Source organism: Thamnophis elegans, chromosome 5, assembly GCF_009769535.1.
Source record: "Thamnophis elegans isolate rThaEle1 chromosome 5, rThaEle1.pri, whole genome shotgun sequence".
In the NCBI taxonomy this organism is placed as follows: domain Eukaryota; kingdom Metazoa; phylum Chordata; class Lepidosauria; order Squamata; family Colubridae; genus Thamnophis; species Thamnophis elegans.
The window spans coordinates 73,471,605-73,499,048 of record NC_045545.1 but is presented as its reverse complement, the minus strand read 5'-3'; the positions used below and the strand labels follow the sequence as shown (position 1 = coordinate 73,499,048).

The 27,444-nt window shown below is 41.1% G+C and overlaps 1 protein-coding gene and 1 long non-coding RNA gene across 2 annotated transcripts in view; one reads left to right on the top strand and one right to left on the bottom strand.

Moving 5' to 3' along the window:
- Positions 1–112: 112 nt before the first annotated feature.
- On the top strand, positions 113–7,786 carry LOC116508983. The gene is made up of 3 exons (XR_004255450.1): positions 113–153; positions 4,493–4,629; positions 5,675–7,786. It is a non-coding gene; the product is annotated as an uncharacterized LOC116508983 (long non-coding RNA).
- A 10,226-nt stretch (positions 7,787–18,012) lies between these two features.
- TOP1 (DNA topoisomerase I) overlaps positions 18,013–27,444 on the bottom strand; it is a 63,362-nt gene continuing 53,930 nt past the window's right edge. The window contains exons 17-21 of the mRNA XM_032217892.1: positions 26,260–26,374; positions 25,903–26,030; positions 23,364–23,458; positions 21,044–21,193; positions 18,013–19,419 (exon numbers count right to left, since the gene is read on the bottom strand). Coding sequence (XP_032073783.1) covers positions 19,317–19,419; positions 21,044–21,193; positions 23,364–23,458; positions 25,903–26,030; positions 26,260–26,374 — 591 coding nt within the window. The 3' untranslated portion in view covers positions 18,013–19,316. The remainder of the gene's footprint in view (positions 19,420–21,043; positions 21,194–23,363; positions 23,459–25,902; positions 26,031–26,259; positions 26,375–27,444) is intronic.

Genomic DNA, 27,444 nt, shown 5'->3' with positions numbered 1-27,444 from the left:
ATGCTGGGCGGTGCCGGACCCGCCCAGATCTTCTCATTGCAGGGGCAGTCGTCGGCGGAGGAGGACCTCCTCGTGGTAGCTCCTCCCCGAAGGGAGTGGAGCTCCGAGGCACGCCATTTTGAAAAGGCCCAGAAGGCGGGCTCAACTGCAAAGGTAGGCTTGGCCGTGGGGGCGCGTCACCAGGCGTAGGAGGAACCTTCTGAAGAGTGTTCCCGGGGTTGTGAGTGAATGTCTGCAAGTTTCCTAGGACGGGTTGAGATGTTAGATCAGCGTCCCTGCAGGTGGCGCTTTGGTAGGTAGGGCCTGGTGTGGCGAAGGCCCTTGCTTGCGGTCTCTCGGCTTGAGTATTTTGTGGTTGACACAGGTGGAGGCCTGGAGTGGCGAAGGCCCTTGTTTGCGGTCTCTCGGCTTGAGTATCTTGTGGTTGGCACAGGTTGAGGCCTGGAGTGGCGAAGGCTTCCCAGGGCAACCCCGGTATTGCGGTGTTGTCGATCGGGGATTCGTGGGAGCCGGCCTGCAACGGGAGACGCCTCCTTAGCTGATCCAGGTGGCGTCTCCATTGGGATCCGTCAGCCAATTGGATCCTAAAAGAACATGGGCCGGTCAGGGCAACGATAGAAGCGGGAACCCATCTCGGCTCCCCCGCAAAGGAACGGGCCCACACGGAGTCCCCTAACTTAAATGAACGGGGAGGGAGAACCCCCAGATTGCTCGGCTGATCCCCTGAATAGAGCGGGTGAAGCCTATCCAGGGGAGTCCGCAGGCGCCGACCCATCAAGAGCTCCGCGGGGCTTTTGTTGGTGGTTGGGCAGGGGGTGGAATGTTGGCTTAGCAGGTAAGCCGCCACCCTTGCCTGCCAGTCGCCCCGGTCCATGCGGCCCAGCGCCTCCTTCGCTGAGCGGACCGCCCGCTCTGCCCGGCCATTGCTGGCCGGGTGGTACGGGGCTATGGGCGCGTGCCGGATCCCTTGCTCGGCCAAGAATTCCTGGAAAGTGGTGGATGTGAACTGGGGCCCGTTGTCCGAAACCATCACATCCGGCAACCCATGGGTCGCGAACAATTTCCGTAAAGCCCTGACCGTACTCTCGGCTGTGGTAGAGCCCATGAGGACCAGCTCCACCCACCGAGAGTAGGCGTCCACCACAACCAGGAAGTTCTGGCCGTGGAAGGGACCAGCGAAATCGATGTGGAGGCGGGACCATGGGCCTCTCGGAGCCTCCCACTCTCGAGCAGGCCCGGCAGGAGGGTTGGGCCTGGACACTTGACAAGTCGTGCAGCAGCCTACATAGGCCGCTATCTCTGTGTCCAGCAAGGGCCACCAGACATAGCTACGGGCCAACGCCTTCATTCGTGCTATGCCCGGGTGGTCCTTGTGGAGCAGATCCAGAACTTGTGGCCGAAGCGCGGCGGGGATCAGCACCCGATCCCCCCAGACGAGACATCCCCCGTGGAGGGAGATTTCTGCCTGGCGATTTTTAAAGGGCCGAAAGCCCTCTGCCACTTTGTCTGACGGCCATCCCCTCAAAACCCAGGAAGCGACCTGGGAGAGGATTGGATCGGCCTTCGTGTGGGCTGCCACGTCTGTGGCGGAGATTGGAAAACCGGAGGAAGCAATGGAGAGGACGGAGAGGGCTGGGACGGGGGCGGTGTCCGTCTCCGGTAGCGGGCAACGGCTGAGGGCATCCGCATGCCCCAGCTGTTTGCCAGGACGGTAGAGCAGCGTATAAGAATACGCTGCGAGGAACTCCGTCCAGCGGGTCATTCGGGGGGACAAAATGGCAGGGGTCGGCTTGTCGCCCGCCAAAAGCCCAAGGAGTGGCTTATGGTCGGTGACAAGAGTAAAGTGCCGACCGTAGAGGTAGTCATGGAACCTCTTAATCCCGGACACTGCAGCCAGAGCCTCCTTGTCGATCTGACTGTAGTTTCGCTCCGCCGAGGAGAGTGTCCGGGAATAAAAGGCCACAGGGGCCTCTGAGCCATTCGGGAGGACATGGCTCAGGACCGCCCCTAGACCAAATGGGGAGGCGTCACACGCCAACGTCAGAGGCATCCCGTCATGATACTGAATCAGGACTGCCGATGACGTCAGCGTCTCTTTGACAGCCGCGAACGCATGCGCTTCGCGGCTGCCCCAGCGCCAGGCCGCGGATCGGTCGAGCAACCGATGCAGCGGCTCGGCTAGTGACGCCTTGTGAGGAATAAAGGGGGCGTAGAAATTGAGCAGCCCTAGGAACGCCTGTAGCTCCGCCCTGGAGGTGGGAGCAGGGGCGTTCTTAATGGCGGCAATTTTTGACGGTGTGGGGTGAATGCCTTGGGCGTCTATTAAGAAGCCCAAGAATTCTACCCTAGGGACAGCAAATGAGCATTTGCTGCTTTTCAATTTCAATCCCGCGCCCCTGAAACGACTGAGGACCTTCCGCAATACCTCGATGAGTTCTGAGCGGCTGGCAGCAGCGATCAGAACATCATCGAAATATGGCACAACCCCCGGTAGTCCATGGAGCAGACGCTCCATGAGGCTCTGGAAGATCCCCGGGGCAACGGACACGCCGAATTGCAGGCGGCGGCAACGGAAAGCCCCACGATGGGTGACGATGGTCTGGGCAGCCGCCGCATCGTCATCCACCGGGAGCTGTTGATAGGCCTGCGCCATATCCAGTTTGGCAAATATGCAACCCTGCCCCAAGGAGTGGAGCAGGTGTTGCACAACAGGGACTGGATAGGGGTTTGCCTGAAGGGCCAAGTTGATCGTCGACTTGTAGTCGGCGCAGATTCTCACCGAGCCATCCGGCTTGACTGGGAGGACTATGGGGGTCTCCCATGGAGCGTGATCAACTGGCTCGATGACACCCTGCGCCAGAAGTTTGTCAAGTTCGGCGTCAACCTTGGCCCTTAAGGCAAAAGGCACCCTGCGGGCTTTCAGCCTAATGGGAGCAATCTGGGGATCTAAACTAAGGGAGATGGGGGTTCCCTTGTAGCACCCGAGCTGGCCATCAAAAACGTCGGATAATTCCTTTAAGACGTCTTCCACTGAAGAGGAAACCACCCGGTGCACCCCCCCAATGGTCAACCCCAGGGCTGGAAACCAGTCAAGGCCGAGAAGGGCCGGCAGGGCGTTTTTTACAATAATGATTGGCAGCTCCCCATTAAAAGTGCCATAATTAACAGGAATAGGGAAAGACCCCAGGACGGGAATCAATTTTCCCTGGTAGTCCCTCAACAGTAAACGGGTAGGGGCTAACTTTGTTTGGGGCACCCCAGGGCAGAGGCGGGAGAACATGTCCCAGGACAGCAACGAACGGGAGGAGCCGGAGTCCACCTCCATTTGGCACGGCTGACCTGCCAGGTGGACATTAGCTGTTATTTTTCGGGATCCGGAGGAGGCCTGGTTGATTGAACTCTCCCCTTCCTGCGGTGCGGACACATTGTGGCAGTCGTCTCCTCTGCGCGTTGGCCGCGGAGGCTGGCGGCGCGGCTGCGGTTTGGGTCTTTCGTTGGCTTGGAAGAAGGCAGGGGCCGGTAGAGATGCTCGGCAGACTTGGGCAATGTGCCCCTGCCTCTGGCAACGGCGGCAGATGGAGTTCCGGAATTGACAGGTCTGGCGGTCGTGGCGGCCTCCGCAACTAAGGCAAGGAACCTTGGAGGTTTGCGGCGCGGCCGCTGAGGGAACCGGTTGTCTTCGCCGAGGTTGGGCCCGTACTTGGCCGACGTTGTCGGGCTCCGGGTCCTCGGAAGGCGTAAAATCGTCAAAGTCAATGTCATGGATTTGGGAGGCCGGTGGAGTGAACGGAACATGTCCCGGAGTTTGTGATGATAGTTGTAGCCGCTCCAGATCAGCGGTGGATTGCTCAGAGAGCTCGGCCGCTCTGGCGATTTCCACCGCTTGTAGGAGGGTAATATCGTGGTAGCGGAACATGCGGCTTCTTAGATGGACGTCCCGCACTCCGCACACGAATTGCTCTACTAAATTTTCCTCAAGATTTGAGAAATCACACTGGGACGCTACCGTGCGCAGGGCTTCTAAGAACTGACTAATTGACTCTCCCGGCTTTTGCACTCTTCTGCGGAACGCAAAGCTGCGGGCAATTTTGGAAGGTGTCGGGGCATAGTGCCCCTTCAGTTTAGCCATCAAGTTGTCCCAACCTAATTTATAAGCTGGTCTGGGAGCAGCCATAGCTCTGGCTGAGGCGAACATAGAAGGTTCGCAGCAGGATAAAAAGAAACTACACTTCTCCTCATCGGTTTGAGCCTGGTTCTTTGTAGCAATGAGGTATGTCTCAAACCGCTCCATGAACCCTTCCCAGGATTCACCGGCGGAGCCGAATGGAGCGAAAGGCGGCAAAGGATTCATGTTGGCTAGAAGTTAGTGACAGGCTGAGGAGTGGGAGGCTGTGGAGAGGAGGTCGTGACAGGAATTTTTCCTCAGCGTTCGGTGCCGGCGCGAGTAGCGGCTTGTGGCAGCTGGCTGATAGAACCTCTCTCTCTACCCTAGGCTTGCGTGGAATCGCGATCCCACCTTCGTCGCCAGTTTTAAATATCGACGGAGGGACGACGCGGCAGCCAGGGTTCAAACAACAACTGGTTTATTCTAAGCTGACAGCGATTCGAAGAACAGAACGCGCGCCAAAGGTATTTATACGAACAGTTTAACCAATCACCGGCCGGGGACTGGGCAGCAACCGCTGACGTCAGTCCCTCGGCCAATCAACTGTAACTCTAGGCCGGCAACACCCTCTGCAGCTTTCAGCCAATCAGAAAGCAAGAGGCTGTTGCTGGCATCATGAATATTAATGAATACTTAACAGGATGGCAGTGGACTGACCATTTGTATTTGTATTTATTTGTCTTGTATGCCGCCCACTCCCGAAGGACTCCGGGCGGCTCACAATAGACAAGGGAAGGGGGATAAATAGACAAAGACAACACTTTAAAAACACAACATTCACAATATCCGTGGGGCTGGATGTTTCACAAGCCCCCCCTCCCCCCCCCCGGCCTGCTGGAGCAGCCAGGACTTGGTGGCTTTGTGGAAGGCCGGGAGGGTAGTAAGGGTCTGGATCTCGACGGGGAGGTCATTCCAGAGGGCTGGAGCTGCAACAGAGAAGGCTCTCCCCCGGGGAGTCGCCAGCCCACATTGGCTGGCAGATGGAATCCGGAGGAGACAACCTGTGAGATCTTATCGGTCTGAGGGAGATAATCGGCAGGAGGCGGTCTCTCAGGTACCCAGGTCCGATGCCATGTAGGGCTTTATAGGTTACGACCAGCACCTTGAAGCGGGTTCGGAGACTAATGGGTAGCCAGTGCAGCTCGCGGAGGATAGGTGTGACGTGGGTGTACCTAGGTGCACCCACAATCGCTCGCGCGGCTGCATTCTGGACTAACTGAAGTCTTCGAACACTCTTTAAGGGCAGCCCCATGTAGAGCGTGTTACAGTAATCCATTAAAGCTACTGTGAATGGCTTGTAGTTACTTAAGGTTTTTTTGGCTGCACTCAGTATACTTGAATGACTCATAGCACTGAGATATTTGATAACGATCATTCTGGGCATTTGTCCCCAAGAGAGACCGATCCAAATGAACAATTGTTATCAAACATCTCAATTTTATGTATTTTGCTATTGTTGCTATTATATTTGATTACTGCCCTTTTGTCATTGGTATTCTGGACTTGCAGGTGATGCAGCTCAAAAGTTATCTTCTATTGGAGCACATATACACATATACATAGTCTTCCAGGAAATCACCAACCAACATGTCCAATGATGATAGCTGAAGGACATCAAACTGAGTCATGTAAAGATCCTAGCAAGGCTTGGGACTTTTGGAGTCGATGAATAAAGTGCTCACGAGAAGGGAAAGGGCAACAGAAAACTGCTTCAGTGGAGCCTAATGGCCTCAGTCCTGAGGTATTGGGGGTTAGCTCACTCTTCCAGCTCTTATTGGGCATATAAACACCACAGGCTGTTTATTCTTGATTTTTTTTTTCTTTTGAGTTCCAGCAGCACAATGAGCTATGGAGGATGTACGTTGGCTAGTTTACACAACACATTAAACTAAAACCAAATTGGCTAGGTTGTGGCTTAATGTATTATATAGTCAGTCGCTGTGGTGTATTTGGTTTAGCACTGATTGCACTGTCTTGGCAGGCCAGTGATTATACTTCAAAAGAGCAGAAAAAGAGATGAGGCAGATAGTAAACTGTGTTTCATTTTATTTATATTTTCATGTAAGAACAAATGAATTCAATGTAGGTAGCATTATTTCCATCTATTAAATAATTTCTGTTATATCAAGCAACAGCTGGTGGCCCCTTTGATGGAATGTTTGAGTAGAGAGCAGGGATTCTAGCACCTCTGTGCATGTCTGCAATAATTATGAGCTATAAACCATGGTTTATGGTTTGAGCTCCTTGAAGAAATATAAGTGCTGTTTCATCTGATCTCGCATATCCATAAGTGTTAGATATCAGTTTCCATAATTCCTTACCAGTATTATCAAAGGAAGCGATTATGGAAAATACCCAGGTCACCATTGATCAGGTTTAAGGAAAACCAACTTTTCTTTAAGTACTGGAAAATAAGTACTGTCAAGGTTCAGTGCAAGCCATACTAGTATTCCAAACCAATGAGTCTTAATGTCTGGTTAAAATGCGTAGTACTTCCATTTAAAGAAGAAAAGCATAGCTCAGACTATTGCTATGATTTTTTTCCTTCTATATTCTGTTGTTTAAGTATAAATTTTGTTAATGTAGAAATTTTACTTCCAGCCTATTAAACAACTGATCTAGCTGTCTGTCTATATCTATTAGGAGTGAATTCCACTGAAAGAGAGTAGCCTTACTGCCGACCAAGCATGCATAGGCTTTAGGTAGTTGAGAGACAAGGTATTGATTACTATCAGATGTATTATAGAGAGAAATGAGAACTTCTGTAACAACAGGTACTTTCCCCAAACCTCCTTTCATGCACACATACCTAGATGCCTTTTATTAATGCTGACATCTACTCAGGCAAGTAGCTTAACTTTTCCCCCTTTATAGACAAACTTGTCTGCTTTTAATATGTGTACGTCAGGCAGAAAATGAACAATTAAATGTTTGCAACAAAACAAAGCTTCAATTGGCCCAGCGTGTATGTTAAGAACAGAGGCCAGTCGTTGCAAACAAAGAGGCAGTCTTAATGGGGGAAAAAATGGTGCTGACTGTTCACACATCACATTAAGTCATGGTGCAATATTGATATATTACAGAGGTCACATTTGGCTGTCTTCATATAATACCAAGCTAAAAATGTTGATTTAAAAACCAGTCATTTGGTTCATACTTTGTGCTAAGCTAAAACTAAATAAGCCACATTATAGTTGGCTTGGGTTACCATATCAGGCTTGCAAAAACCCAGGTGACCACTAAATGGCAGCAAAGAATTGAGACTTTTTGTAATTTTATATTCAAGGGAGTGGAGTAGTACCGGCAGTGCTGTAAAATCTAAATTGTACTTTTTACGCAAAGCTCAACTCCTCCCATTTCCCTAATTGATACGAAGTTCTGAGAATAAATCTGGGTTTGAATAAGCAGAGCAACAAACTTGGTTCATATATAAATCATTCTATGGTAAGCTGCCCAGAGTCATGTATATGAGATGGGTGACTAGTATGTATATAAATAAAAAAAAAGCTGGAGGCAATGGCATGCCACTTCTGAAAAATCTTGCCAAGAAAACTGCGAGTCCACTCAGTTGCCAGAAGCAACTGAACTTTTAGGGACGCACAAATAAGAACTAGGCAGAACACAAGTGGGGAAGAAACTGCATCCATTCCTACAAAGCAGCGGTTTTCTGGAGTTTCCAGGCAATTCTGTGTTTGCCCCTTTTCCTGCTCCAAAGAGCTGCTGTTTCACATCACTCCTTAGTTCTGGGTGTATGTATGCGCTGGCATTTTTCACATGTTCATAAAAATAATATGGAAGGCAATAAAATATGTTCTCATTGTCTACAATTTGTTGATAGAGAAATCTGAATTAATCTACAGATGTAGTTACAAAATCCCATTGGAGCACAACCACCACACTGAATGCAGTAAGTTTATTCCAAACAATACAGCAGTTCCTTTCATTTCAGCCCTAGGGACAGTAAAAGATAGGTTAATAGTGATGTGTCAACTTCATTGTCTTCCTTGCATTCTTTGAATAAACAGCTTAAGATGAAGTGGTTTGTCACAAGATCATCACTCATAAGAGCTGGAAGAAAGACAAGAGGAAGAAGCAGTGGTGATTCATGCTTGATGTTCCTGTTCAAGACACCTTTGTGCATATCCCATTGTCCCCTTAATGTTTTCTGGCTTGAGGTCATAGATGGGAACTTTTAAGCATAGAAGAGTCCCCATGTTTCACAGTCCCTATTTAAGGCTTTCATGCTCTCAAGTGCAAGTGACTTTTAAAATTAATTTAATTAATCCCTTTTAGATGAACAAATATCTACTTTATCACCAGAGTGCAAAAAAAAAATGTCCCAAAAAGGCACTTGTATTCAGTGTCATTCAAGTTGATTTGCGTGCAAATCATTTGATCTGCATTTCCCATTTCTGCCAGGGTGACAATAATAATGACTAATGAGGGAAAGATTTTACTTCACAGCCTGAATGCTTGCTTATTTGTTACTGGAAGTATGCTGAGGCATGTTCCAAATTTGCTACATTAGCATCTAAACAAAATCAAAGGAATAATTTTCCAGGAACTGATTTCAATCCATTTTAAAAGAATATTACAAGTATTCACCATCCAGAGCCTCTCTTCAAGAGATATGGGGGGGGGGGATAAGGAATATGAAACATAAATAAATATAATAAATAAATTTCTGATGAATCCAGGGAAGAGAATTCTGTTTGTGTCTGCCCCCTTTCCCCATTATGTGATGTTTGTGAACAACAGTGCTCAATGGTGAGGATGCTGAGTTATACTGTGAGAAGGCCACAGGTTCCCCTAATTAAGTGATATATGTGCTGTGAACCTCTATTATCAAGGTAAGTAAACTGCAGATTGTGCAGGGCCCTTGCAAGTCTTTTTTGTGAAGTTATTGAAAGCCCTTCATGATTGTGCCACTGAATTTAATGAGCAGAATGTCAAATAATTATAACAATTTTTAATAAAATCCTATAGAATAGGCATGATTAGCTTTTCTATTAATATGACATACCCGTATATACTCAAGTATAGGCCGACCCGAATATAAGCCGAGGCACCTAATTTTACCACAAAAAACTGGAAAAGTTATTGACTCGAGTATAAGCCTAGGGTGGGAAATGCAGCAGCTACCGGTAAATTTCAAAAATAAAAATAGATACCAATAATGTTTTTGAATATTTATTTCAAAGAAAAACAGTAAACTAGCGGTGTATTCAATGAAATACTTCACTCACCTCATGATGCTGATGTCCCGCTGTGATGATGATGTCCCGTGCAGCCGCGGGAGCGATGTCCCGCCTCCTATGACACATGGCACAGTGATTCCTATCATTGGATCACTGTACCAGAGGAGGTGGGACATCGCTATGTGGCTGCTTGCCATAACAAGGAGGAGGTGGGACATCGTTGCAGAGCGGCAGGAGGGGGAGGAAGGGGAATCGTAAGACAGCCCTGCATTACATTAGAACGTGAGGAGGGGGGATGGTGTGGTGCGCGCTGCGCGGCAAACTGACACAGAGGGAGGGGAAACTCACAGGGGCACTGGGCCATTCACGAGTGTCACCCAGCGGCATGGCCCCGCCCCTTTTTCTCCTCCATTTCGGGCAAATTTTTCACTGACTCGAGTATAAGCCGAGGCGGCTTTTTTCAGCCCAAAAAGTGGGCTGAAAAACTAGGCTTATACTCGAGTATATACAGTATATATACTATAAGCCTAGTACAAAACCAAAAAGAAAAGAGGAATTCCAAATTATACACCATTTGAAAACATTGCTTCATTGTTATGCTTATTTTGTCTTTCCATGCTATAAGGTTGTATGAACACAGGAGATTGTGGTCTATTCCTCTTCAGAAGTTGGTTCCTATCAATTCGGCCAAGTAGGTAGTAACTCGGCTGGCCGTGCCCCCAAACTGGTTCTATTGGTGGCGCATCTTGTTTTTTGCTTCTGTGCAAAGCGCGTCCCTGAACAAACCAGCAGTAACAGAAGCCAGAACCCCACCTCTCTTCCTCTTGTGTTCATTGCATATATGTCTTGGTAGTTGGAATATGAACAATGGCATGTTGGCTTGCAGGAAAGATTCTAGCTGGATGAAGTTCTCTAAATGCTTGTTTGGGCTTTGCTGAGCTTCTGAATATACTTCTCAAAATTAACAAAAATGTCAGGTACTGAATGGTCCTTATTGTTAGCAAGGAATATTGTTTGTGTCATGAGTTCAGTTAAGGCCATTTCCATATTAGTGACTTAGATAGACTTCCTAACATTACCAAGCTGCTGCTGAAGTAGTGTAAGTCCTATCTTTATTACTGTTATTTTGGCACAATTATGGTTGGATGTCTCCAGAAAATGCAATAGCACAGAAATAACCTAAGGATTGAAATATAGTCAACACCTAATCCATTTTGCTAACAAATGTGAAAAACATGATTGATTGATTGATTGATTGATTAAAGCCATGATGAGCAGCAGAGGTCAATACCAGATTATGATCCTGACACATGGAAAATTCAACTTGGAATGTAAGAGAAGTAAATGGCAAAGAACATGAATTAATGAAATTAAATATGTGTCTTTGAAACTAAGAAGAAAGGGGGAAAGTATAATTTGAATGAAGATCATAATATATTGCAACAGAATTGAATAAATGCTAGATAAGATTTCCAATGAACTTTCAAATTTGAAAATGTCTTTCCATTAATAACAATGGTTCAATTAATACACACACAGAAACAATTAGTTTTTAAATTGTTACTCAGCCTCTCCGAGAGATTACACTGTTATAAAAGAGGTGGGATTCTTTTCCATTTCTGTACAGTACAGTAATTTTTACAATATGTGCACTGAAACCACACACTGAAGACAGTTTCTGGTACAGATGACCTAAGGTGGAAATTATCAAAATGCTTATATATTACAGATATATCAAAGCCATATAAACTCTGCATTAAACAATAACTCCTGAACTTCCATCAATGATTTCAGTTTCTGCTTAGGTCAAAACCAAAATTAAAGTATAAATGAATTAAAAATGAGTATCATGAAGTATCAATTTTTACTACTGTTCAGTGAAATGTGTTAATCAGTCCTACTGTATCATGCCAAAATCTCATCTAGTTCAGAATACTGTACATTTTTACATAGTTGTCATCCAGATGCATTCAAGTAGTACACAGATGGACAGGAGTGCAGTTCATCTCCTAGTGCTATTTCCTAGCCATTGGTAATGGATACATGAGCAGCCATTAGCAAATTAAGCCTTCCTCTTTTCCTACACAAATTTAACATTTTAAAGTTCTTTCTGCTTGTCAGTCAGAGATAAAAATTCAAATTTAGAAAACAAGTATGTGGCAGATAACGGGTGTGAGACAGGAATCTTACGTTCAAGAAGCAGAAATTCATTTTTCTCTATGGTATCTTAAAATAAACCTTTAACAACCTCATTTAAAAATAACAAAGTTTCCACTCTGGATCATGTAAAAATCAGCAATCATTTTGGGATGGAAGAGAGATTTATTTTATTAAACACCACCTTTCTTGTAGCATTGGAAAATGCCCAGCCCATTGCAAAACAGCATTGGAACTAGAACAAAAAGAAACTTGTAAGAAGAAAGAGGCACACTGTATGGAAGAACAATATAAACATTTCAGAGACTGATTGTCTCCATTCCTTTTAAAATACCCCACTTCTCTTTGTTTTCCCAACTCAAAATCATTCCCACCAGACTCGGTCACTCCCAGGTTGCACCAGAATAGGTCTTCATTTAACATAAAAATTCAAGGGTGTGTGTCCAAATACAGGACATCAGTCATGTATACAGTAATTGTTAACCTGGCTGTTGCAAAAATAACCACAAGATAATAATCATTCCACAATCTTATGAAAGAAAACATTTTATCTAATCAAATCTAATTCAGAAAAGGCAACTATGTTTTTGATTATTAAATGAAAGAAACCTTTGGAACATCTTTCCAAATCCCATGTTCATTGTGGTAGTTACGTCACTTATCTAGGATGGGTTATTAGGTAGATGGGTTTTTTGGTCTCTCATTCTGGGCTGAGAGAACGACTAGTCAAGTAAGCAGCTAGCTTCTGTGCCTAACAGAATACTAGAATTTACACACTTTTTACTCTTTTACTTTTTACATTTTTACAGGAGCCATGATGGCACAGTGGTTAGAATGCAATATTGCAGACTAACTGCCTACTGCCAGAAGCTCAATCCTGACCAGCTCAAGGTTGACTCAGGCTTCCATCCTTCTGAGATCAGTCAAATGAGGACCCAGATTGTTGGGAGCAATATGATGACATTTGTAAACTGCTTACAGAGTGCTGTAAAGCACTACAGAGCACAGTGCAAGTGCTAAGTGCAATTTATAATATCTTCCTTCTACTGCTTCTGCTGTGACCACTATGTCAAGGAAAGTGTCCTTTTTTGTAGCTGGTTGTATGAAAATGCCCAGATACCTTACCATCCTTTCCATCTTACAATCCTTTATCTAGGAACTAGAAACCAACCCATTATTGTCCCATTCATAAATCATTCTAATAATGAAATGCATTCAGCATTGCCATTTCGTTGTGAGTCAAGAACTCCTAGAGAACATTCTAAACCTTGTTTCACACCCTTAGCTGACTGATATGATACTTAGTCACAAAGAACATCAGTCTAGTGAATTATAATAGTAGCACAATAACATGCCAGCTGGATGCTTTTACATAACAACTATGAACATAGTATGTTGCTGAACTGGGAAAACCTGAAGTAAATTTCAAATAACACATACAGTAAGAAACAGTGGAAACTACGACAAGATGCTGATTCTCAAGATAGTTATAAATTGCATTGTAGTTGCTTTCTAGTGGTTGACTGGAGCCAAAAAGCAGGGTAAGACAAAATGGCTCTCCAGCAGGAAAATGTGATGCCTAAAAGGGTGTTGGAACAACAGAAACTTGAGATGATCTAGAAACTCCACAAATTTTCTATTTGTAATAAACTGAGACAGAGTCAGAAACATCAGTTGTAAGACTAAGGAGGTTAAAAAAATTAAAATCAGTCTGGTGATTGTAGTTGGGTAGAAAAATTGGAATTCATGTATCCGCTAGTATGCTTTTCTGAAGACTAAATGCTGAACTGTGCTGCACTTGCTAAATTACCTGTACTGTACCAAACAGATTAGATAAAGTTCCTCACCTCCAGTGGGCCTGCATGTGTGCTTAGAATTGGCAAGATAAAATCAATTTCACAGGAAATTATGCTGCTTAAAATAGTCCAACTGAAGGTTATCTCTGGAGAGATCACAAACACGGCTTGAGCTCTGAACAAGCAACATAACAGTTTGCAACAAGAAAAACTTATTCTGTGGTAGAAATATATCATGCTCCATCAGAAACCTGGAACACTATTAATTAGTCTTACAAAGTTTCTTATCAATGTCTGATCCCTAATTCCACCATGGGACATATTTTATATATTTACACCATTGTTCCCAAATATTCTGTTATGACAAGCTGAAACAGCAGTGATAAAGCAAGAATAGAACATTAGATTTATCATATTTTTCAGAGTATAAGACGCATTTGCCCCCCCAAGAGGATGAAAATTTGAGTGCGTCTTATACACCGAATATAGCCCCACCTACCCACTCTTTGACCTCTGCCTTCCAGCAATTTACCTCCTTGCAACAAATGGAGAAAATGGGGCTTGCAGAGACGCAATAGGCTATGGCAATTCCTGCAGCCTGAAATAGCTGATGATCGGGGAGGCCCCTGCTGAAATTGAAAGTGAAACTTGCTGTTTGCTGCAAATTGCTGGGAGGCAGAGGAAGATTTTTTTCCCCTTGTGTTAATCAGGCTGTTTGCTGCAAGGAAGTAAATCAATAACGATAAATGCCTATAGATTGTTCAAATTATTAGACTTATTTTTTAAAGACTGCTTTATTATTGTTCTAGACAATTTAACAAAATGAAGCTTTTTAAAATAAATGCTTGACCTGAAGAGGCCCACTGCTATTGTATCTTCTTTTAAACAACAGAGAATAATTATACTACCAGAAAGCCACATCAATTTTAACAGCATCTGTACAAGTAGTCTGAAATGTAACACTACAAACAGTATATATTGTCTGTACTGTTTGCTGTTTGTTGCAAGGAAACAAATTGCTGGGAGGCAGAGGCAGATTTTTTTCCCCTTGTTTTCCTCCCCAAAAGCTAGTCTTATACTTCAGAGTCTTATATTCCAAAAAATACAGTATGCAACGTTTTCTGGCTCCACAAAACATGGGTAGACGTGCCTGAGGTGTGTCATGTGATTGGGTGGGAGAGTGTGATATCAAGTTGGCCACGCTCACCCAGGTTTTGTGGCTCCCCGTGTTTCTTTTCTGTGGGAAATGGGTCCAAATGGCTCTTTTGAGATTCTCTTTTATGATTGCAGACCCCTGCCCTAGGCCACTCTTCTGGTTTACCACCATCTTCCCTTCTTTAACATTTACATGAAGCTTCCGGGTGAGGTCACTTGTTGGTTTGAAGTTCAGTATATACAATATGCTAATGATACCCAGTTGTACCGTGTAACTCTGGCTGACCAATGGAGGCTGTGAAGGCCTGGATGGGACGGAACCAACTCAATCTTACCAAGATGAAGTACCCGTGGAAATTAGGATCTCTTGCATCTCAAGATTTTCAATCCATAATCTTGGATGTTCCATACTTAGAAGTGATGTGCCATCTTTTCAACTCACAACTTTTGCTTAAACAGGTGGCAGTTGTAGTCAATGGAAGGGGGGGCTTTGCTTGACTCTTAATGAGCCAGTGGCATGCTTTTCTAAATTAGGAGGCCCTTCAAATTGTCACATGTCCTACCTTAAGACTTGGGTACTGCAATACATTGTACTCAAGACAAGCTCTTGCAAGGCAGCAAGAAGCTTCAGTTGGCCCAGAATGCAGTGACACGGGCAGTTATGGGCATGTCTTGGTATGCCAATGTGAAAACTTGCTCTAGTTGCCAGTCAAAGTGTGATTCAAAGTGATGGTTATTAGCTGTAAAATCTTACATAGCACAGGGCCAGGGTGAGCAATTGCCTAGTTTCCTTGGTTTTAGTCTGTCCAATAAGTGCTGGCAGAATTGGAACTCTCCACGTCTCTTCAATTAAACAGTGTCATTTATTGGGACCCAGGAAGTGTGCATCCTCTGTTGCAGTATCTGCCCTTTGGAATAAGTTCACTTTGAAATGTATGTGGTCTAGAGGTTGTATTCAGCCATTTCTCTCTGGTTCGGGGAAACCAGTAGTGGCAGCTGCGGGATGATCTGCCCATCCACCCTGACATAATGTGCAAGCACTGCGCATGGACAGAAGGTGGTGTGCATGTGCAGACGTGTCGCATGGGCTCACATTTGCAAACCGGTAGGGAAGGGAAGTGAATCCCACCGCTGGTGTGGTCCCATCTTGCTGGTAAAGATAGTCCTTGATGTACGATCACAATTGAGCCTAACATTTCTGAATCTAAGCAAGACATTTGTTAAGTGAATTTTGCCCCATTTTACAACCTTTCTTGCCACAGTTAAGTGAATCACTGCAGTTGTTAAGTTAATAACATGGTTAAGTGAACTTGCCTTTCTTATTGACTTTTCTTGTCAGGTCACAAAAGGTGATCACGACCGCAAGACACAACTACCATAAATATGAACCAGTTGCCAAGCATCAGAATTTTGATCATATGACCATGGGGCTGCTGCAATGGTCGTATAACAGTCATAAATCACTTTTTTCAGTGCCGCAACTTTGAATGGTCACTAAATGAACTGTTATAACTTGAAGATTACCTGTATTCTTTAAAGTTTTGAAGAGCTACGTAGTTGTTTTCCCAGACTTTGTTATAACTTGAAGATTACCTGTATTCTTTAAAGTTTTGAAGAGCTACGTAGTTGTTTCCCCAGACTTTGGTATGTGTTGGATGGTGCCCCTTGTTGGGTGTGTTCCTTACTTTTGTCTGTGTATTGTGATCCCATTTTGGTTTTGATTTCATTATTTGTAATGGTATGTGGGAAACCAGTAGCAGAGTCATAGACTAGACAACCATTATCTGAAGTATCTCTCTGCCCCCAAAAGGAGATAACTGTGGGAAATTTTTCAGAAGGGACCTTCCCTACTTTGCAGAGCAAAAGGAGGAAGGAAGAAATACTTTCAGACTTGCAAGATTCTGTTAACGTTAACTTCTAATATAGAGCTATTCCTCTTGGCTGACTTCTGGTCTGGTTTACCTGGGAGGGCTAACATTTGTGAACTTCTCAGAGTCATTTTGGAATTGGTTGGTGTCTACATTGAATTAATTGAATAGCTAAAAGAATAAAAACAGAAAAAGAAACTTACCTACCTACATGTGCACAATTACTGTATGGTAATCCTATTTAGTGACCACAGTTGCAATTAGCAATTTGGTCATTAAACAAAGCAGTTTCTAAGTGAAACTGAGACTGTGTTTGTGATCTTAGTGCAGCTTTCTTTTGCTTTTGTACTTGCAAAGATTGAAAATGTAACAATTGGTCACGAAATTACTTTTTCATCACTATCTTTAGCATGAACAGTTGTTAAATAAGAGTCTCTAAATAAGGACTGCCTGTAATAGTACACATACATTTCTCAGGTGTTTTTAGCTGCTGAAAATAGTAAGAAAGCCATTATATATATAGAAAAAGCAGTTTCTAATACTCAAGGATACAGATGTCTTCGTCATTGTTTAGTGTCTAGTTTCCTTTCCTCATACTAATCCCATTTGTCCATTTTGATAATTCAGCATTTTTTTAAATGAAATTCTGACTCCTACAAACAGATCAAACTAAACAACACAATGTACTATGTTAAGAACATGTTGTTCTTTATATGAAATGACTTATTTTCACATAAATGTGACTTTGGAGAGAAATGGAGCAAAAACACATTTGTTTGCTTTGTAAACCTACCATTGCAATTGTTTCTATGTAAGTATTTCTTTATCCTACTCATTGTAGGAAAGTCATATTAATCTATGATGGCAAAAAATCAGAAATAACCTGGTAGTAGACTCCTGCTGATTTTTTTTTATCATTTACTTGACAGTACTGAGAATGTCATTTTAGTATGTGGTTTCTAAATGCAAATTGAGATGAATCAAAGCATCATGGCCATAGGCTAGCAGGCAGATTTGTTTTTTAATTTATTAAATAGAAAATTGATAGTCAAGATTTGATTTAAGTACAATTAGATGTAAAAGCAGTCTTCAGATTAAGAACATCTAATTTAAGGATAAACCCTTCCTATTATTGGTGGCACATTGATTAAAGTGCTGTATTGCAGGCAAACTCTGCCCATATTGGTTGGGATAATAAGCAAATAATATTGAAAGCCAATGGAAACTGGACTACACCTCAACTAAATGAGCAAATCTGTTACTTTCAGTTTCTCATCTTCTTATATGAAACTCATTACATCCAATTTCAGCATCAATTTCTGAACAGTTCACAAATAACACTAACATTTGTATGCATGTTTAGTAAACAGTATTTTCCTCATTTCAGAGTGTATTTTGAAGATACTTTTAATTAATACACACTTTTTAAAATTTGAAAACTGTCACCAAACTCACAGAAATATAAATGCTGAAGGAAAACTATTTGATTAAGAGAGAATTAGGAGAATTTAAACAAAAAGATGAGTTAACCCAATTTATCCCCCACTTTTAGTCTTGACACAAATTTGGGGGCAATCCATTCTGGAACACCTCTTCCCCACAAAGAATTTTGCAGCTCTTGGTTTGCAGCCAACCAGTGGCCTTCTGGGTACAAGAACACACGGATGCTGGCATTGTGTTAAGTTGTAGGAATTTATTTTAAATAACCTACAGTTGATTAAAAGGGAATTCATGATAAAAATAGAAGATACTTGTCAAGGAGAGACTGCGGGGAAACTTGCCTTTGCATCACACTAAGCTAACAATACTTCTAAAACTAATGGATTATAGCAAAAAAGGGTTCACATTAAAATTCTGCTTTATTTTTTTTTTTATTATTTTTTGTACACAATTACAAAAGAAAAAAATAAAAGCCCTAAATCTTGATTTTTTTATTTTTTTTCTGGACCAAAGCTCACTTCCCTCAAAATTTTATTGACCTGTGAAAGTTCTTTTTACACAATAAAATCTTTCAAGTAAAAGAGAGCAGAAAGGCTTTTTATTTAAAAAAAAAGTGGAGGGGAGAAAAAAAATCTGCCATAGGAAAAACAAAACAAAACCCACAAATGTGGATATTTCTCATATATATATCTATACATATATATAATGTACTCAGAACAAAGTATGATGGGAATACATTTTGTCACAAATTTGTTTGTACTCATAATCTATTAGCCCTCCCCAGCCCTTTCCCTCCTATCTTCTGCAAATCTACATGATCTTTAAGATCAAGAAAAAAAAAGTTTAAATATTTTAAAATAATTAAAAGTACTAAAAATTCACATTAACAAAAAAAGTAACACTCAAGTCAGGAAGGATCTTCCCATCATGCTTTGCTTTGAACAGATGTTGCATTTTTAATTCTAGGTTTCATTACCATGATGGTGACAAGTAAAAATGAAAACAACAGGGTGTTTCCAGGACCATTGTGGCCAAAACCAGTGTGCTAAGGGCTTCAGTTGTGTTAAATTAATGAGGGTGGGGTGGGGAGAAATTAAGGAGTCCATTTTCTATTAAAATATAGAAGTTATTGCAAAACCCTAACTGTAAAAACATATCAATATCTCATTGGATTCTGTATACAGTAGATAATGATTTCCAAGCTCTTCAATGTAATGGCAAATTTGTCAGGTAGAACTTTAACAAATTCCTCCATTCACTTGTCCTTACTGTACTCCAGAGATAAAACACAACCATACAGCTAGAATTTAGGTCTCTGAAACAGATTTAAATAAGTTGTCCATAGGACAACTGTCTTGGCTCCTCTACAATATTTCCAGGCATATCTTTACTCAAAAGATGTTTGGTAATTCATCACTCACTTTCCCCTCTGACACCTCCCGCCCCCCAATATAAAGAACAAGTAAGGCTCACAGTTTATCAATCTCCCTAAAATCAGGCTACTTTCTTCCATAAAATCCAGCCCATTAAAATCACATTAAAACTCGTAGTCGTCATCTGCCATGTCAATTGCCCAGGCAAATTTCTCTCGCTGAGTTTTATTATATATTTTCTCTATCGGTATTCCAAATTTCTTGCACCTTAAAAATGGAAAGGGGGTGGGGGGTGGAGAGAGAGAGAGAGAAAAGGAAATCAGAAACAGTTGATGACAACAAAACACAAGTACTGTACTCTCAAACAAGTCAAAATTTCAGAGATAAACTTTCCAAATCAATAATATATACATGATGGAGTGACTTGATCATGTCTAGTACCAATTCTTAAAATCTTGCCTGAAATCTTAGGGAACACTGTAAAATAGGCATTCATAGAGAGTAGGAGCAAAAGCTTCTAATTATGCTTTAAACTGTAATATTTAAGATATACATGGGCAAATTTTTGACTTGTTGCTAAACCCTCTCATTATTAACTGTAATTAACTGTAGATCACTAGAGGATACTTCTATACCTGTAGAAGTATCTATGCCCATCTCTAACCTACTATAATTGTGATTTTAAATTTTATAAACCTGCATATAATAAATTGCCACACACACACATATATTATATACATACACATACATACATATGCACACACACACACATACATATAGAGAAGCATTGCATTTCTACAAATGATGTCTTGATCTCAAAGTAACTGTAGTGACTCCCACTTGAAAGTAATCTGAGTCACCAATCCACAGCCTTGATGGAAGGTATTCTACAGTTCTGAATTGTTTTGCAGAGCACTAACATATATTGTTACCATCCAAGGTTAAAGCATCAATGTATTATTTCCCGGAAATTTATCATGTATAATTAGTTCAAATGCAGTCAAGGAAAAAGGCTATTAAATTTAGAAAGCAAGTATGACCAAATCCCTATCCTTATGCTCACTGTAGCATTTTCCATTTTTAAAAATTTCATAAGAATCACCCACATAATGGATGATGTTAATAACTGGTGTTATTTATAGGTAACTTATTTATATTTTTTCTGTTTTAAGGATGTACGCTGCCTAAAATGTGTGAAGAAGTACAAACAGATTCATCCAACAATCTTCTAGTGGTGTTTAGGCAACATCATATTCTTAAACTGGGAATTTGGCTTTGTGTTGGGGCACACAAAACTTTAATCCAGTTGTAAGTAAGTTCTAAGTAAGAAGTAACTTACTTACTTAGTGGACTATTATGAGTTTCACCCAGTCTATGACTAAAACAAGACATCAAGGGCATCATTCAATTCTTACCTTCTTTTCATACCACAATATGAAACTTTTTTTTTCTTCAGAATAAGTAAATACACTTGCTTGACCTCACCTTCTTTTCTCCTGAACTTATTTTGAATTTTAGAAGGTTCCCACTGTTAAGGCAATACTAATGGCATTCTTTTGTGCAAACAAGATATTTTGTTTGATACACCATTTTTGACTAGACGTAGAGCACTTCTTTGAGTATTTTGGCACAATGAAAAACATCCCACCAACTAAAAGTCTTTGCTTTAAGATGCTTCTTTTGTCCCTGGAAGAAAATGTTCACCCAAATTCTACTTCCCAGAATCTTATTTTGCTCCTACCAGATGTAGGCTTCATACAGATTGAATTTTATCTGTATCAGTCTTTTGAACTGTCTTGGAAAGCCAAATATGAACAAAAGCAAACAAGACCTTCAAACCCATGAAACATAAGCCTAATTTATTATCCCCCTTTCTCAAACAAGAACTTACCAAGCAACAGAAATTCTAGGATCCAGATAATTTAGTTTGGAGGTACCCAAGGCTATTTGCTTGTTTTCCTCTCTGTCTGTTGCTTGAACTTCCAGCTTCATCAGCTGTTCCTCCACCCTTTGTACAGCCTTCTTCTTAGTTTCCACAGTCCTGTAAAAGATGAAAAGTAATAAATAAAAGGTGAGAACATTAACTTTTTGAAATATATTTTATTAAGAGGAATTAGGTATCCATGCAGGAAAAAAAATCCCTCAAGTGGACTGCTAAGCACATGTTAAGTTTACTCTTGTGCAGATCTGAGAAGGGATTATCGTCATTTCCCTGTATTAGAAGTGTAAAATGCTTAACAATGCTTATTTCCCATGATCTCCAAAGTTTACGGTAGGTCAGGACCATATCCCTTATATAGATACAATGGGCAGATAAGATGATTTATCCAAAGTGGCCCAGAAAGACCTTGGTTGGGAAGGAAATTGAATCAAAGGCCTTCTGGGCTTTATTCCAACTAATGTCCATGTTAAAGTTCCAGCTTTTGCAGGATGCTTAAACTGCAGACACCAGGAAGACCATGGCTATTGCTTTAATTTGTTCTTTTGTATAGATTTTTTAAACTGAGAATATGTATAACTGATCTTAATATGATAGCTAAAACAAGGAATAATGAATTATCTTGCTATAGATAAAATGTTACTCATAATCTTATTAGCCAATTCTGATATATGTTTTTGAACAGTACAGATATGAGGGAAATCTGTCCAGGGAGGGCAATGTGTATTACAGATTTCTTGGAGACATGAGAAATCTATATATTACTAAAATTGATGTCTATAACCTTCAATTGGGTGAAATAGGTTTTGAACCAACGGACCTCAAATGGGCTAACCCACAATTCTATGTCCAAAATACAGGAGCCATAACTTGAAATTTGACAAATTTGTGGCCACTTCAATGCTGCTGCACTACCATGTTGCTATCTGAAGATTTAATAGACTGATTCTACCCTAGCCCTGCATAGCTTGGTTAGACTGATCCTACCATCAGCCACCAGAGTTTTGGTCAGTAGTGATCAAGCTATTGGGAAGTTGGAGGTAGCTACCACCGTCACTTATTTTTTTGCCCACCCATGGTCATTCTATTTCTGTTTAGGTAAGGAATATCTCTGAAACATTGACTCAACAAGTCAGGTGTCTAGTATACCCTCAAGTTGAAGCATCTTTCCAGACATACCTGGACATCTTTCTACTTGGTATAAGAAGGCTGAAATGCTGCTGGCTCAAATGTGCAGGATAGTTGCCAGTGATAACTTTTCATGTCTTGTGTATCAAAGTATTTATCTAAACAGTCCTATGTGAATGTTCACTGCCCTTGCATTCAGAACTATAAAGAAAGAAGAAAACCTATTCTCTAGCAGTTTAACATTGTCACATCCCATTGCTTTACAATATTGCCCTTTACACATATGAAGACAAAGCTGTCTTTAATAAGCTCTTCACATGGTTAGGGTGGCCAGATGAAGGGATAAAACTCTGTAATATTTCCCAACTGAAGTTATGTCTTTTAAATTTCCTCTACTACTCAAGGATTAAAAATGCAAGATTTGATTTGATTTCCCATGATTTGGTGAAATGGCCTTCCAAATTATTGTGATAACAATCACATTTACTAGCTTTCCTAGCTTAGGAAATCCTAGTCTTCAGAGTGGTGATGTTTGCCAAAAAGAGGGTCAGAAAGCTAGCAAATTTCATAGTTTGGAAGACTAGCAATCTTTCTAACCTTCAAAAGGGTGATGTTCATTAACTTTCCAGTGTTCCTCCGTGTGTGGAAAAAAACACCTCTGCAGGGGAGTTTTCAAGTTTCAAGACAATGTATGCACAAATTCAATAAATGTGATACATAGAGGACATAAGAAATCTTAGGAAATGGAAGGACTGAACATTGCTATACAGAAGGCAACAATACCAACATAAATATATTTTAAAAAAACCAACTAGGAGCTTTTTGGGAGTAGGAGGAATCTATAAGATAAAAGCAAAATATGAGAGTTAACTACAGACTTCTACTTGATATCTCGCCCTCCCTTTTTACATGCACAGTGCTGGGAAAAGATGTAAAAGAGCATGGCAACCTGTATGAATTTATTCAGAAGGAAGACTCCTTGCTCAGATCAATAGGCACAAAATCACAGGCCAAGATCTGAAACAGCACATTCAAAAGCTGAATAAATATTCAAGTAACAGACATTTTAAGGTATTTCATTTGGGGTCAATATGAAATATGGAACTGCTTGTAAATGTGGCAACGTCAGAGCAGTCAGACTTACTTTTTAGACTTCTCATCCCTTCGGATCTTGGCATCAGCTTTGGCGCTTTTTAATTCTCTTTTGGCATCAGCCAACTGATCCTTCTTGGCATCAATCTAGATCATGCAAACAGATAAATCATAGTATAGATGTGGGAAGGAATTACAACTGAAAAGCTGAAACATTTAGACAACTATTTTTTAAAGGCTCTACTTTCTGATTCCGTAACAGAATATCTAGAAGAAAATAAAACTCTCAAGAATCCATCTGATGTTTATTTATTGTTTTTTTTTTAAATTTGAAAAGATATTTGGAGAAGAGCACAATTAATAGCTGTTTACTGTACCCTAAAGTGGATAAACTATTATTTTTTCATGGGCAGAAATGGTAATGGTTTTATTTGCAATGAATCTAGATTTTATAATAGTGGGGGGGGGGGATGCAAAATTGCAATAGGCTCTTGGGGGTCTTATACAGTTAGACTATAGCAGATAACACGGATAGCAAGATTCTAAGTCTTATGATGCTCATTAAACTAGAGAAATGTTTTAATAGTTAAAGTGCCGGGTTAGAAACCAGGAGACTGTAAGTTCTAGTCCTGCCTTATTCATGAAAAGCGGCTGGGGCACTTTGGGCCAGTCACTCACTCTCTTAGACCACAATGTCAGGCTCTGGCAACAAGTTGGTTGATCAATTTCTATCAAACAATGAATCAACACTCAGTTTATCTGAAAAAGCAGACACTGCACTTGCTAAAAAAGTTAAGAAAAAAAAGAATGTATCATCAGCTACCAAGGTGTCCCAGTACACATTAAAACAGTTAAAACAGCAATTAAAATAATCAGGTAAACAATTAATACAATTAATAATTTAAATGACTAACCCCATAGAAAAATATATGCTTTAAATGGCTCTTTAAAAAGCTAATATTAAGTCCCTTAACTTTCATGCAGTGCATTCCAAAGAGCTGGAGCAGCAACTCTCTCCTTCCCAAAGGCTCAGCCTCAGGTTACTGCTAAACAAGCTCACAAACAGTGTATCTCTTCAAATGGTATCAATAAACATGGGGGTATTCTCTCAGATAGCCTGGATCTAAGCCATTTCTGGCATTAAAGGTAACTATCATTTTGATCATTTTTGTCCAGAAACAAATTGAGGGTGCAGGCATCAGTATAAAAATAACAGTGTCTTTGCATTCTTCCCAAGACAACCTGACTACTGAGTTCTTAAACAAACACAAGGGTAACCGACATGGAGCACATTATTATAGACAACTAGCACCCTTACCACAATTTTAAAGTCATCATTATCCAGACAAGGACATAGTTGGTATATCAATCAATACAAGGTACCAGTGGCCATTGCCTTAATCTGGGAAAGTAGATCTGCATCCAGAAGCATCATGAACTGTCCTCCTTCCAGGCAGACCAAGCAAATTCTCTGGAATTATGGCCCGTCACAATGAGCATCTCCCTCTTGTCTTAATCAGAGAAGAGAACAAAATTCTACAGATTCCACCTCGGGAGGGGAGGAGCCAGGTTTCTAAACACTACATTTAAGGCACTTATATACTGTTTAGAATTAAAAGACTTTGGGGGCCATCAAAATCTAATATCATAGAGAATAATTCTGATTATAGCTATTCTGAAGATGACTCTTTAGTTTCTGCTTAAATAGTATAAAAGAGCTAATCCTCCAGAGAAGCACTGTTATACTGTCAAACAGCTGTTACCATTTCCCCCCACTTCAAAATAACAATTTTCTTAAAATATCAGCTTATTAGTGCCAACTTTTGCCTTCTGGAGCTACAGAGCAAAAACTGCTCCATTTGTTACATGATAACTGAGATCTGAGTCCTATACCTCAAACTGCTCCTGAGGGTGGTGATTTCTTTGTTAAATGGTATATAATGATTTCACAAAGGCATGATCAGTAAATTAGTGAAACCGGAATCATTTATAATTATATATAATATTGGCACGCAAACACACACAAATAATTAACTGCCTTTCCTTGAGCCAGAATACCTCTTACATCTAGAACGACAATGTCCTGAGAACCAAATGCATTTTCTCTATATTGCTGTTGCTATCACAAATCAACTCACTGCTCAATGAATGTCTCATGCTGGTCCAATACAGACTGGGAATCTTTTAAAAAAAGTCTACCAACCTAGGGCTGAAAGAGCGACTTGGCCCATTAGGGTTGGCTTCCATGCTTGAGAGAGGCCCGAGTCTTCCTGCTTCTAATTCAGCACCTTAACTACTACACATATTCTTCATGCATACCTAATTTATTTTGCTTTTACTATCTATTTCTGTTTCTCAGAGTTAAAATTTACAGGCACAGAAATAACACAGATTTTAGAATGGCTGAGTATGATGATCTTGCACACTAAGAAGGTATTTCTGTAACAAAACCAAATAGAATACAGACAGGGAAGTCTGTAAAAACAAACCCAAGCAATTTGTGGAGTAGTCTGAGAAATATGACAAGAGAGTTAATAGAGGTTAATTAATCCTAGTTCATCTTTTAACTAAAAACTTAGCAGTCAAATTACCTTGGTCTGTAAATTCATCATGGATTTTTCAAAGGTTTTTGGAGGTGCCCTCTGGTGGTTGCAAAGAATAGCAACCGCTCTGTTGGCACGATTGTAAGACAGGATCTTTGCTGGGACGTTATCATCCGCTGGAAGAATTCAAAAGATACACATTTCTTTCCATATAGCAAGATGAACATTTATGAAAAGCTAACTTCCAACAACTGAAAAAGAACGTCAGGGAGTCTTGAGCACATATAGCAGTTGTGTCCCTAATTATGAAGGCCAGAAGTTACTATATGCAGTCTTAAAAAAAAGTGAAGTGTGTATTGCAATTAACATAGAAAAGATGAGACAGGCTATTTCAAAGATACTTACGGGTTGTGAGTTCCTTCAGTTGTTGCTGTAGCGTAATAGAGGCATTATATGTTCGGAATACCTTAGCTGTCAGCCCTTCCATAAGATCTTGAAGATGCTTATTTAAAATGCTAGTCTGGAAGATGGGAAGGGAAGGGAGGAAAAAATTATATACCAATTCAACAAGTAGTAAAGAATATAAACACATTTAACTGGGAAGTGCAAACCACAGAAACAGTAATTTTATCCCAAACAAGAGCAGCTATAAAGTTGAGGCATTTTGTACAATGGCTTGCATTCTTTTTCATATGATCCAGATATTTTCATTAATTTATTCTTATTCAACCTGGCCCTAAAACCATTTCAAATAATGGGAGTTGAAGACCTAAAAGCAGAGGATGACTCCTCTAATTTTGCTTCCTTTCTACTCAGTTGGATAATTGCTGATATCTGTGTGATATTAACATGATGGCTATTAAACCGAAAGGGATAGTGGAAATGAATGAAATGCAGGACAGCCACAGCAATATTTCCTTAAATTTTAAAGGAAAGATAAATAACCAAAGTTCTCTATACTACTGCATCTTCTATCTTATTATTCAAATGAATTATAAAACAGTTTAAAGGATATAAATACTATAATTAAGAGCCAAGGTGGCGCAGTGGTTAAATGCAGCACTGCAGGCTACTGCTAGATCAGCAGGTCAGCGGTTCAAATCTCACCGGCTCAGGGTTGACTCAGCCTTCCATCCTTCCGAGGTGGGTAAAATGAGGACCCAGATTGTTGGGGGCAATATGCTGACTCTCTGTAAACCGCTTAGAGAGGCCTGAAAGGCCTATGAAGCGGTATATAAGTCTACTGCTATTGCTATAATTTTGATTTTTGGAAAGATCTTTAAAGGAGTTAATTAAAACAAAGTAATTCATTTTATTTTTTTCTCCCATTGCTGACAAATTAGCTGTATGGACTTTTATACTATCTGAACTTAGTTGTTTTCTTGCACACATTTCATTATCAAACTAGGTAACATCATCAGTGCTGATGTTAGTGTTGATGTTGCCTAGTTTGGTAAGGAAATGTCTGCAAGAAAATAACAAACCCAAAAAACACCAAGGACCCACAGTTCAACCCTGAGCTACGAATATTCTTTTCTAAATTACCTGATCCAATAAGAGATATACTTTCATTTGCCAATGTTTTGAAAA